Here is a 12504-nt window from a genome sequence, read left to right as displayed (position 1 = left end):
CATATCTTTGCAACTTAATGACATCTTTAATGACCTTTTTCCCAAATAAAGTCAAATTCACAGGTTCCAGAGGTTAGGATGTGGACATATGTTTTTTGGGGGCCACCATTCAACTCACACTGCCCTCTAGAAAAATGGACAAAAACAATAGACTGCTCACACAAGAGAAAATACAAATGGCAATAAACATGAAAAGATAGTCAACCGCAGTAATCAGCAAATGCAAATTTAAACAACAATAGAGATTCTGTTTGGAGATTCTATTCCAATTCTATCAGATTGCCAGAAGTTAGACTCTGGAGACTCACTGCTGGAAAAATGTAACTCTAAGATATTCCTGGTAAGAATTTTTATAGCTGTTTTGGGAAACAATTTGGCAGTATCCATTAAAATTAAAAATATGTGTAACCTTGGACAATGTTATGGACTGAATGTTTTTGTCGTCCCCAAAATTCATATGTTGAAGCCTTAATCTCCAATGTGATGGTATATGGAGATGGGGCCTTTAGGAGATAATTACACTTAGATGAATTCGTGACAGGTGGGACCCCTCCCCACGGCAAGATGAGATTAATGTCCTTATAAGAAGAGAGAGACCACATCTACAAATAATGGCCAACCAAAAACACGAAATACAACTGGGACCCAAATTTTGTGATTTGACATCTCATTTTTCCAGGATCTAGAGCTCTTGGAGAAATGAATACTGCCTGGTCTGAGACAGAAGATATTCTAGATGAGCCCAGGATACCTTGTAGTGGCAGATATCACTAACAAAGCCTGTCGATGTCATGTCAAAAGGATTCAGGGGCCAACTTGGAAGACTCTTACTGACAACATATCAGGCAATATTAACATCAACAGGAATAATAACTGTCATGGAGAAAGAGTAAAAATGTTAAAAATCCACGTATTTATAATGATGGTTTAAAAAAGAGAAAGGAAACTCCCTCACTGATCACCTTGGGGGATGCTAGGGAACCACATCATTATTTTGAAAGCCAATAAATAAAAGAATTTATCGCATTCACGCTAACTTTCCTATACCAACAGTCCCTAAGGATAATCAGAGGTTTCTTTTTGTAGAAATATTCCAGCCAATACGTGAAAGTTTCCTAGAATATCCTCATTTTGCAATCCATCATGAAATTATGAATCAAGGCTGGGATCCTCAGTGGCTGGTACTGTCACAAGAAAAGGGACAACAGAAAACGCCAGTTATTGAGGAAAGTCCACAACACAATCTATGGGGTATCTTTTCCCCTCAAAACTCAATCCTAAAGCTAATCCAGGATCTAGATCTAGACGTTAATTGTACAATTACAATTAAAAGAGACAAGTGTCAAACGATGACAAACAAAAGCAACCAGGCAAATCTAGACCATTCCTTCAACAAATGAATTTCAAGGGGGACAAACAAAAGGGAATAGAAACATAAAGATTAAAAAAAAATTGAATCTAGGCTCAGTGGCTCATGCCTGTAATCCTAGCGCTCTTGGAGTCCAAGGTGGAAGGATCTCTTGAGACCAGGACTTCAAGACCAGCCTGAGCAAGAGCAAGACCCCATCTCTACTAAAAATAGAAAAAATTAGCTGGGCGTGGTGGCCCAAGCCTGTAGTCCCAACTACTGGGGAGGCTGAGGATCACTTGAGCCCAGGAGTTGGAGGTTACAGTGAACTAGGATCGTGCCACTGCACTGCAGCCTGGGTGACAGAGCATGACACTGTCTTTTAAAAAAAAAAGTAAGAAGAAGAAAAGAGGTTTTACTTTTTTAGAAACATTCCACAATCATGCGATATGTAGAATTTGTTCTGGAATGACCCTGGGGAATAAGTTAAGGTAGGTAGAATATTGACGAAACAAGACCTTGATTTGATAATTGTTGAAGCTGAGGGATGAGTTACACAGGATTTCAATGTATTAAACTGAGACATGTAAAAAAATAGCCAAATTTTTTGGCCAAAAATGATAGAATACTGGCAATTTCATACGGCTCGACCTAGAACTTATGCTCTTTACTTGTATCTATATTGGGGCAGTTACGTAACTAATGGCTTTTAAAAACGGGTCCTTAATGTAGCCATCAGATCCATGAGTGTTTATTGAGTAGACACATAACCCGGTAATCTGGGCGTGACCTCATACAAATGAATCCCTAAAAATGCAAAGGTAGAGACTTGTAACGGTGGCACCATGGTACCAAGAACCCTCAGTGAGAATCTGGGTCAGCGACCACTCTCTCTGTGCACAGCCATCTGGGTAGAGTCTAGTTCATCTCTTTGCAGAACCGGAAGGAAGCCATGGTGCCATTTGCAGAAAGTTGCCTGTGTAGGTTCAGTGGAATCAGCCTTGTTTCTTGGTGACACATTGCTGGCTGAATGTAGGGAGATATCTAGACTGCTTTTTGGTTATTTACGTGCTGAGGAATTCTGGCTTCAGATAAGAATGGGGTCTTCCAATATGAGAAGGCCTTGAAAAGACAGAGTTTAGGAGACAAAGAGAGTTTGTTCCCAGAGGAGAGAGGGCAACGGAGACAGTTGGGAAACATGCAACGGATCCCTAAGTTGCTTTGTTGCCTCGAAAAGACCTAAAATGGTCCATACAGCCTTCTTACTGCCATGTCCCAGTCCCCACAGGAAACCGAACTATTCAGGGAATAGAGGTGAAATTGGACAATTTGTCTAACAAGGAGCCTTGGGAATTGACTTCTCATTGGTCCCGAATTGTAAATATTCCCTCAGTTCCTACAATGTATCCCCCACCCTAGCTTTTCTTCTCTGGGCCAGGAGGACACCTTGCCTGTGCTTCTGTGAGGCATCAGTCTGGCCCAAAGATCTACCTTCATCACCTGGTACTTTCCTGGAGGCAGAGTCAGCATCCTTCCTGTCTATCCCAAGGAAGGAAACTGAGTCAGTTGAAGTCATGCCTGAGTGATGGTGTCAGGAGAAAAAAAGATAGCCCAGTAAGTGACCTGGAGGGTGGGGTGGGAAAGGCTGAACAAATGTTTGCAGAATTAGTGAGGGGCAAGTTCTGTGATCCCAGAGACCCTGGAAGAATCTATCTGGCCAAATCAGTACCCACTTCTTAGCCCAAAATTCAATGGCTATTCTTATACATCTTAGCTCAACTTGGTCAAGTCGTGATGCCACCAAACCTTTTCTGAACACCATGATTTTTTTCTTTTTTTGAGACAGAGTCTCCCTCTGTTGCCCTGGCTAGAGTGCAGTGGCATCATCACAGCTGACTGCAACCTCAAACTCCTGGGGTCAAGCGATCCTCCTGCCTCAGCCTCCTGAGCAGCTGGGACCACAGGTGCACACCACGATGCATGTCTAATTTTTCTATTTTTGGTAGAGATGAGGGTCTGACTCTTGCTCAGGCTGGTCTCAAACTCCTGACCTCAAGCAATCCTCCTGCCTCGGCCTCCCAGAGTGCTGGGATTACAGGCATGAGCCACCGCGCCCGGCCAAACATGATTTTTTAGCACCATTCTTCTTAGCAACTGGACCTTCTTTTCCAAGCCAACTTGAGTGCCTGAGGGACAGAGGGGTTCCCCCAACACTTCTGTAGGCAGAAGGTTGGTTTATTATTCTCATAGTTGGGTCTCCTAAGCCCTTGGAGATGTCTGATGTCTTCAGGCTAAGAGAACTTAGATATAGAGTCCGGAGGTCCAGATGGGATAGGAATGGTGTTTCCCTGAGCTGAGCCTTATCAGGATTAAGGGAACACACGAATCATCCCGTTCCTGAGACTCAAACTTTCCTCAAGAGCTGTGGAAGGATGAGGAATGACAGAATAAGTCAGTGAAAGTTTAGGTGTCAGGCAGGATATTGTCTGAGATCAATTCATGGGTCGTGGGGCATTCAATAGCTTCTCGTGGGATATTAAAAAAAAATTCCGACTCTTTTCAAAATTTTTTTGACATAATAACTGCACATTTTCAATGGGTTACATAGGGATGTTCAAATACATGCAATGTGTAGTGACCAGATCAGAGTAATTAGCTTATTCAATATCTCAAATATTTATCGTATCTTTGTGTTGGGAACATTCAGTATCTTCTTTCTAGCCATTTGAAACTCTGTTAACATATTATTGTTAACTGTAGTCGTCCTGCAGTGGCATAGAACACTAGAATTTATTCCTCTCATCTAGCTCTAATTTCGTATCCTTTTTTTGCAGCTGAATAGTATCCATGGTGTATCTCCACCACATTTTCATTATCCATTCATCTGTTGTTGGACATCTAGGTGGAGCCCATGTCTTGTCTATACTGAATACTGCTGCAATAAACACAAAAGAAGAGACATCTCTTCAATATACTGGTTTCCCTTCCTTTGGATCAGTGCCCCATTAGTGGGATTGCTGAATTATAGGGTGGTTCTGTCTGTAGTTTAAACTTCTCACTCTTTGTGTTGGATGATGATACCACGAGGTATCACCATCAGGATGGTGTCAGCGCCATAGGGCGGCATGAACCTCTAATGTGATGTCAGGACATAGAATAAGAAACTACCTCTGACATGTAGTGCCCTCTGCCCGCTGTAGAGGGGAGGTTTGGTTAGGGGGATGGTGAGGGGGCAAGAAACTCCAGAAAGAGAGGCTACAGAGAGGCATCCTGGCTCCGTGGAAAGGCTGTGAGCTTTGGACTCAGGGGGATGTACGTTTGGAACCCAGCCCGACCACTTAATATTGGTGGGAGCCTGAGCACATCCTAGCTCCTCTCACAGCCTCAGACATCTCATCTGTAACCTTGTCTCACTGTTTGTTATTAGGATGACATGTCATTTATGTAGAGTGTCTAGGACAGCATTTGGCACATATTGGGATTTTATTAACTATTATAGAACGTGTAGAAAGATGGACACAGAAAGTAGCAGGAAAGCATAGGTTTTGAGGGGTCCCAGCATATCACCCCAAAATAGCTGGAGTAAAATAGACCTGTAGGAGCGTTGTTGGTAGCTAAAATAAGTACAGATTTGCAAAAAAAAAGATGCAGGAGATTTTTTGAGGTGCAGGTAAACATTGGTTCAAATTTTGTTCAGAGGGCAAGTGTGAGCAACTGAGGGCTATTGCGTAGATACCAGATTTTCCGGAAATCACCGCCTGACGTAATATGTTTTCTGAGTGCTCTTAGAATCCCCAGAATGAATCTCTATTAAGGCCGTTTCCCCATAATCTGACACATGTGTCTTAGAGTCCTTCTCCCTCACTAAACTGTGAATTCATTAGTTCACTCATAATTCATGAAATACAGAGATTAGGAGTACACGGTATAGATTTGGACTGGTTGGGTTAATGCTGCCCATCTACTTTCATTTGATGTTTTTTTTTAGAGACAGGGTCTCACTCTGTCAAAAAGGCTGGTGGTACAAACGTTCAGATTACACATAATCAATTGCCTTTACACCGCCCAACCAGCTCTTATCTTGGACTTTAGGGTGTGCATAAACCCTGAGACGGCATGCCAAGAGATTTTTATCTCTTTGCTTCTTTTTAATCTCCATTCCTGACTTCAAGTGGTTTGACCAAAATCTCTTTATTTCTGTGGTACCCCTGACTACCAATATAAAATGTATACCGTCCATGTCCACCACTTTAGTGGTTACCTCTGAACTTTATCATGTATGCTCGATGTAGGAAGTCCAAAATACTCAATAGATCTATTTTTCTGCAAATCGATATAAGAACCTTGCTTTTTCATTCTAATTCTGCTTCTTATATATCACTGTTGCCAGTATTTTAATCTGCCTTGTTTACATACTCTGATTAACGTTACGAAGTTATTTATTTATTTATTTATTTTGCGGGGGGTCTTTTTTTATTTCAGCATATTATGGGGGTACAGATGTTTAGGTTACATATGTTGCCCTTGCCCCCCACCTCCCCCCCAAGTCCGAGTTTCAAATATGTCCATCCTTCGGGTGGTGCGCATTGCACTCTTTGTGTATGCAAATACCCGTCCCCTCCTCCCTCCTCCCCTCTCCCCCCTCCCCCCTGCCCAACATCCAATAGATGTTATTCTTATATGTGCATTTATGTGTTGATCAGTTAATACCAATTTGATGGTGAGTACATGTGGTGCTTGTCTTTCCATTCTTGGGATACCTCACTTAGTAGAATGCGTTCCAGCTCTATCCAGGAGTATAAAAGAGGTGCTATATTATTTATTAATTTATTTGAGAACAAAGTCTTGCTATTTTGTCCAGGCTGGTCTTGAACATCTGGGCTCAAGCAATCCTCCTGCTCAGCTTCCCAAGTAGCTGGGACTACAGGTGCGCACCAGCACACCTGGTTAATTTTTTCTATTTTTAGTAGAGACCAGGGTCTTACTCTTGGCTCAGGCTGGCCTCGAACTCCTGGGCTTAGGTGATCCTCCCACCTCGGCCTCCCAGAGTGCTAGGATTGCAGGCGTGAGCCACCACACTGGGCCAACTTCCCGCTTTCAATACTTCCAGAGGAACCACACCCATGGAATCAAGGAACCAAACCAGCACATCCGAATTCATCCTCCTTGGACTTTCAGAAAAGCCAGCGCAAGAGACCCTTCTCTTTTCCCTGTTCCTCTGCATGTACCTGGTCACGGTGGTGGGGAACTTGTTGATCATCCTGGCCATCAGCACAGACCCCCAGCTCCACACGCCGATGTATTTCTTCCTGGCCAACCTCTCCTTGGTTGACTTCTGCTTGGCCACTGACACTGTCCCCAAGATGCTCATGAACATCCAAACCAGAAGTAAGTCCATCTCTTATGCTTGCTGCCTGACCCAGATGTACTTTTTCCACTTCTTTGGCATCATGGACAGCGTCTTAATCGCCGTGATGGCTTACGATAGGTTCGTGGCCATCTGCCACCCCCTGCACTATGCCACCATCATGAGCCCGGGCCTCTGCGGGCTGCTGGCCGGCGGTCCGTGGGTGTTTTCTTGTTTTATCTCCTTCACCCACATCCTCCTGATGGCCCGCCTGGTTTTCTGTGGCAGCAACGAGCTGCCCCACTACTTCTGCGACCTCACTCCCCTTCTCCGACTCTCGTGCACGGACGCGACGGTGAATAGGGTCTTCGTGCTCGTCGTGGCGGTGATGGTGATAGCCACACCCTTCCTCTGCATTTTGGCCTCCTACGCTCGCATCGTCATGGCCGTGCTGAAGGTCCCCTCTGCAGACGGCAGGAAGAAAGCCTTCTCCACCTGCAGCTCCCACCTGTCTGTGGTTGCCCTCTTCTACGGGACCACCATCGGGGTCTATCTTTGTCCCTCTTCCGTCCGCAGCGCCGTGAAGGAGAAAGCCAGCGCCGTCATGTACACGGCGGTCACCCCCATGCTGAACCCCTTTATCTACAGCCTTCGGAACAGAGACCTGAAGAGAGCCCTGAGGAAGCTTGTCAACAGAAAGATCGCCTCCTCTTCCTGACCTCCAGGTCGCTGGGGGAACCTCCAGGGAGTAGAATCTAAACATCCAGGGGTCTCGGGCTAACATTGGAAGAGTCGTCACTTTGGATTTTGAATGGCAGAAGTTTAAAAGGCGATGTCAGGATGGCCTTGGAACTGTTTCTCCAAATGCTAGAAGCAGTAAGGATGCTTCTGAGTATGTCTCCTGCTGTCTAGAAAAATCTAAGGATGGTGAAATATTTGAGGAATGCTAGGCAGAGAAGGGTTTTAGAACCCACCTGACAGTTTGACCTTCCTCCTAAGAGCCAGGCAGTTAACTTGAGACCTCCAGGGTTGACAGTCAGGGAGCAGGTGGACACAATGCATGCCCCACCACACTGGCCCCCGCCATGACCTCTAGAGGAGTGGGGTGTGCTAGCTAAAAGTTGTGGGGACACAAGGAGGAAGGGCAGACAAAGATTTAGACCATGCACCAAGAGAACAAGGAATCACCATGGGATTGGCATATATCTTCTTAGCCAAAGAGAAAGTACCAACCAATTGAGTCACAAGTCTCTAAGCCGGAAGGAAACTGAGGCACGTCTCAATCGCCATATATGTCCATGCAACGCAACTAAAGCGTAACACTGCTTATAACAGACATGACATCTATGCATTGCATGTTTTAACCACCTGACCACGTTTCTTCAAATTGTCTCATTTTATCATTCTAAAGTCCCCAGGAAAGAAAGAAATTACCTTTACATCTTCTGTGGAGTAATCCTCATCTTTGAAGATTTACAACTAAAATTAAATGAGCAGTGACTCTGAAGGGCCAGAAATTTTCAAGTGGTGCTAAGGAGCTGACATCATCTTAAGCAGAATGGCTTTGAGTCATTTTACATCTTGTTTGACTTTGTAACTTTTCTTCCAAGAGAATTAAATTCTAATTTCTCAGATGAACAAACAGACCTCCAGACTTGGCCTTGCTATAGACGTCTCTCTCTCTCTCTCTCATTCTCTCTCTCTCTTTTTTTATTTTTTAAGAAAGACAGTGTCTTGCTCTGTCGCCAGGCTAGAGTACAGTAATGTCATCATCACAGCTCATTGCAGCCTCGAACTCCTGGGCTGAAGCAATCCTCCTGCCTCAGCCTCCCAAATAGCTGGAACTGCAGACACGCACACCACCATGCCCGGCTAATTTTTTAAATTTTTTTGTAGAGATGGGATCTTGCTATGTTGCCCAAGCTGGTCTCAAACTCCTGGGCTAGAGCAATCCTCCTGCCTCAGTCTCCCAAAGTGCTGAGATTACAAGCGTGAGCCACCGTGCCCAGTCAGATTTCTATCAATAAAAACGTAGGTCAGGGAGACAAAGAAAATTCGCTTTCTTGTGGATTTTCTGGTGACTAAAACGCAGAATTTAACAATCCTGGGAGGCGACAGGATTGCTTGAGCCCAGGAGTTTGAAGCTGCAGTGAGCTATGATCGCACCTGTGAGTAGCCACTGTGCTCCAGCCTGGGCAATATAGCAAGATCCCAACTCAAAAAAAATTAAATAATTTAAAAATTAAAATAAAATAAAAAAGAATATTGGAGTTTGCCACGGGGAGTCAGGAGTAGCCAAAAACCAAAAACCGCATGAAAGTTGAACCACAGCTCTGTCTCCTTGAAATTTGTCTGTACCCTCCTGCTACATGCATGGGAGTGGTTACAGGGCTGGTTGTAAGAAGGTTGGGATTGCCAGAGACTTGGGAAATTATTACGACTTGGGGGAGAGGGTCCTAGAAATGTGTGAAAACCTCTCTTTCTGTATGCAGCTCCAGTTGAAGCATGTATTTAGCTCCTTCCTCCCCTGTGGGACGGGAAATGCCACAAGCATCAATAAAAATCTCTTAAGATTTTGTCAGCCAAACCAAAAGATCTCTGTCTTGTTCTGTGTTAAGAAATAAAAACACAACTCCAGCAGAGGTTCGCTCTGGTAGTCCTTGCAAGATCAACTTCCATCATTCGTTGCTATCGATATATGCTTCATTCAATCACTCAGCAAATATTTACCATGTTTCTACTCTGTGCCAGCCATTATGCTAAGCCCTGGGGGTAACGTGGTACACAGGAGAGACAAAATCTTCATCCCTGTGACTACAGAGGGGTAGCACAAGAAAGTTTTGGGGATGATGGAACTGTTCTATATCCTGATGGCAGAGGAGCAACTTTGAAGGGGCCGAAAATTTTTTTTTAATATACATATTTTTTAGGAGATGGGGTCTCACTCAGTCACCCAGGCTAGAGTGCAGTGGCATCATCATAGCTCACTGCAACCTTGAACTCCTGGATTCAAGCAATCCTCCTGCCTCAGCCTCCTGAGTAGCTGGGACTATAGGTGCATGCCAGTATGCCCGGCTAATTTTTTTTTTTTAAGAGACGAGGTCTCACTATGTTGTCCAGACTGGTCTTGAACTCCTGGCCTCAAGCGATCCTCCCAGCTCAGCCTCCCAAAGTGCTGGGATTATAGGCATGAGCCATTGTGCCCAACCATAGGAGCTGAAAATTTTAAATGGGGTTTTGGCCAAGTTTCCACAAATGCCTACATGGGCTCAAATTCCCAGAACTGTATACTCATACCACAAAAGTCAGTTTTACTAATGTTTAAACATAAAGTTATTAAACAATACAAAACAACCCTTCCCGATCCAATAGGGAAAATGACAATAAACAAAGAAATATGTAAATGAGCCAGATAATTACCAACATGGGAGAAGGACTTCAAAGGCAAGATACAGAGTGGTGTGGCAGTTGCCAAGGTCCTCTCTGCTAAGGTGCCTCCTGAGATCAGACCTGGATCAGGCCAAGAAAGGAATATTTCTGCAAAGGAGGTGGGAACAGGGTTGCAGGGGAAGAAACTACATATGCAAAGTTAGGAACAAGACAGCATTTAAATACATTTTCAGGAGTGGCCCATTTTTAATTTTTTTTGAGACAGGGTCTCGCTCTGTTGCCCAGGCTGGAGTGCGTTGGCATCATCATAGCTCACTGCAGCCTCAAACTCCTGGGTTCAAGCCATCCTCCTGCCTCAGCCTCCTGAGTAGCTGGGACTACAGCCACAGGCCACCAAGCCTGGCTAATTTTCCTATTTTGTGTAGAGATGGCATCTCGCTCTTGCTCAGGCTGGTCTCGAACTCCTGGCCTCAAGTGATCCTCCTGCCTTTGCCTCTCAAAGTGCTAGGATTACAGGCATGAGCTACCACACCCGGTCTTTATAATTTAATATCAGAAGTGACATTCCTTCACAAATGGGCACGGAAGATGTGATCTAGTTACACAAAGCCCATAAAAAAAGAATAAAATCCTGTCAGTGGCAGCAGCATGGATGGAACTGGACGTCATTACATGAAGTGAAATGAGCCAGGCACAGACTGACAAATGTCACATGTTCTCACTCCTAGGTGGGAGCTTCAAAAGTGGATCTCATAAAGACAGAGAGTGGATTGGTGGTTCCCAGAGGCCTGGAAGGGAACGGGGTAGGGAGGACAGGCTGAAGAGAAGTCGCTTAAGGCGTGCAAAAATACAATTAGATAAAAGGAATGCATTCTAGTGCCCGATAGTACACTAGGGAAATTATAGTTAACAATAATTTATCGTACATTTAAAGATGGCTAGAAGAGAAGATTTGGAATGTTCCCAACAGAAAGAAATGTTAATACAAGAGATGATAGATCACCATTGTTTTTTGGTTTTTGTTTTTTTTTTGAGACAGAGTCTCCCTCTGTTGCCCAGGCTAGAGTGCCGTGGCTTCAGCCTACCTCACAGCAACCTCAAACTCCTGGGCTCAGGCGATCCTCCTGCCTCAGCCGCCCGAGTAGCTGGGACTACAGGCATGCGCCACCATGTCTGGCTAATTTTTTCTATATATATATTTTTAGTTGTCCAGCTAATTTCTTTGTATTTTTAGTAGAGACGGGGTCTCGCTCTTGCTCAGGCTGGTCTCCAACTCCTGACCTTGAGCGATCCACCCGCCTCGGCCTCCCGGAGTGCTAGGATTGTAGGCGTGAGCCACCGCGCCTGGCCCAGCATTGTTTTTGTGGCTGAGTAGAACTCCATGGTATACATATACCACATCTTATTAATCCACTTATGTATTACAAGAATGGAAAAACAAGCACCACATGTACTCACCATCAAATTGGTATTAACTGATCAACACTTAAGTGCACATATAATAGCAACTAACATTCATCGGGTGCCCAGCAGGGGCAAGGGGGGACGGGGAGATGGGTATATTCACACCTAATGGGTGCGGTGTGCACCGTCTGGGGGATGGACACGCTTGAAGCTCTAGCTTGGGTGGGGCAAAGGCAATATATGTAACCTAAACATTTGTACCCCCATAATATGCTGAAATAAAAAAAAAATTTAGAAAAAGAAAGAAACGTCAAATGTTTGAGGTGATGGATCACCTACATGCCCTGACGTGATCATTGCACATTGCATGTATATATCAAAATATCACATGTATCCAATAAACACGCACAACTATGATGCATCCAGAAAAACTAAAAATTTTTAAAAAATGACATCCTTTCACTTTTTCTGTCTTCTATTTGCTGGAAGCCCACCCTCAAGGAGAGGAGCTTACACAAGCAGCGAATGTCAGCAGAGGAGGGTCTCTGGGACCTTAGTAGTCTCGGAGGCTGTCTGCCACCCCATTCTCCAGGCTGGTGTCTTTGCGGGTGGATCGACCCACGGTGTCACGGTGCTGGTTGGACACATCCAAAAAAAATTGCTAAAAATAATGGAGTTTACTTTATTTCATTTCATTTTATTTTTATTAGGATTCGGGAACAGACTGAATAAAAATGCTCTCACCGCACACACACACACACACACACACACACACACACAAATGCAAAGTATGACGGATTTGTTCATTAGCTTGATTTAATCATTCCAAAATTGAAACATCTATCAAAACATCCCATTGCACCTTATAAACATATACAATTACTATTCATCCACTAAAAATGAAACAAAAAATAAAAATTAAAAGCCTGGCGGACTCTGGGTTTGGTGCAGTTTCAAATAGAGACACACGGGGGCAGCAGACACAGGTAGCTAGGATGCCTCGCACCACCACCCC

At 44.3% G+C, this 12504-nt stretch overlaps 1 protein-coding gene across 1 annotated transcript; it reads left to right on the top strand.

Annotated features, from left to right (window-relative positions):
- The first annotated feature begins 6471 nt into the window (after positions 1-6471).
- LOC105811915 (olfactory receptor 24) lies at positions 6472-7413 on the top strand. The gene has a single exon (XM_012646209.1). It carries the CDS (start codon positions 6472-6474, stop codon positions 7411-7413), a length of 942 nt encoding a protein of 313 aa, XP_012501663.1.
- The last annotated feature ends 5091 nt before the right edge of the window (positions 7414-12504 follow it).

The sequence above is a fragment of the Propithecus coquereli genome, unplaced genomic scaffold (assembly GCF_000956105.1).
Source record: "Propithecus coquereli isolate 6110/MARCELLA unplaced genomic scaffold, Pcoq_1.0 Scaffold241, whole genome shotgun sequence".
Classification (NCBI taxonomy): domain Eukaryota; kingdom Metazoa; phylum Chordata; class Mammalia; order Primates; family Indriidae; genus Propithecus; species Propithecus coquereli.
This window is presented reverse-complemented; position numbering and strand designations above follow the sequence as displayed.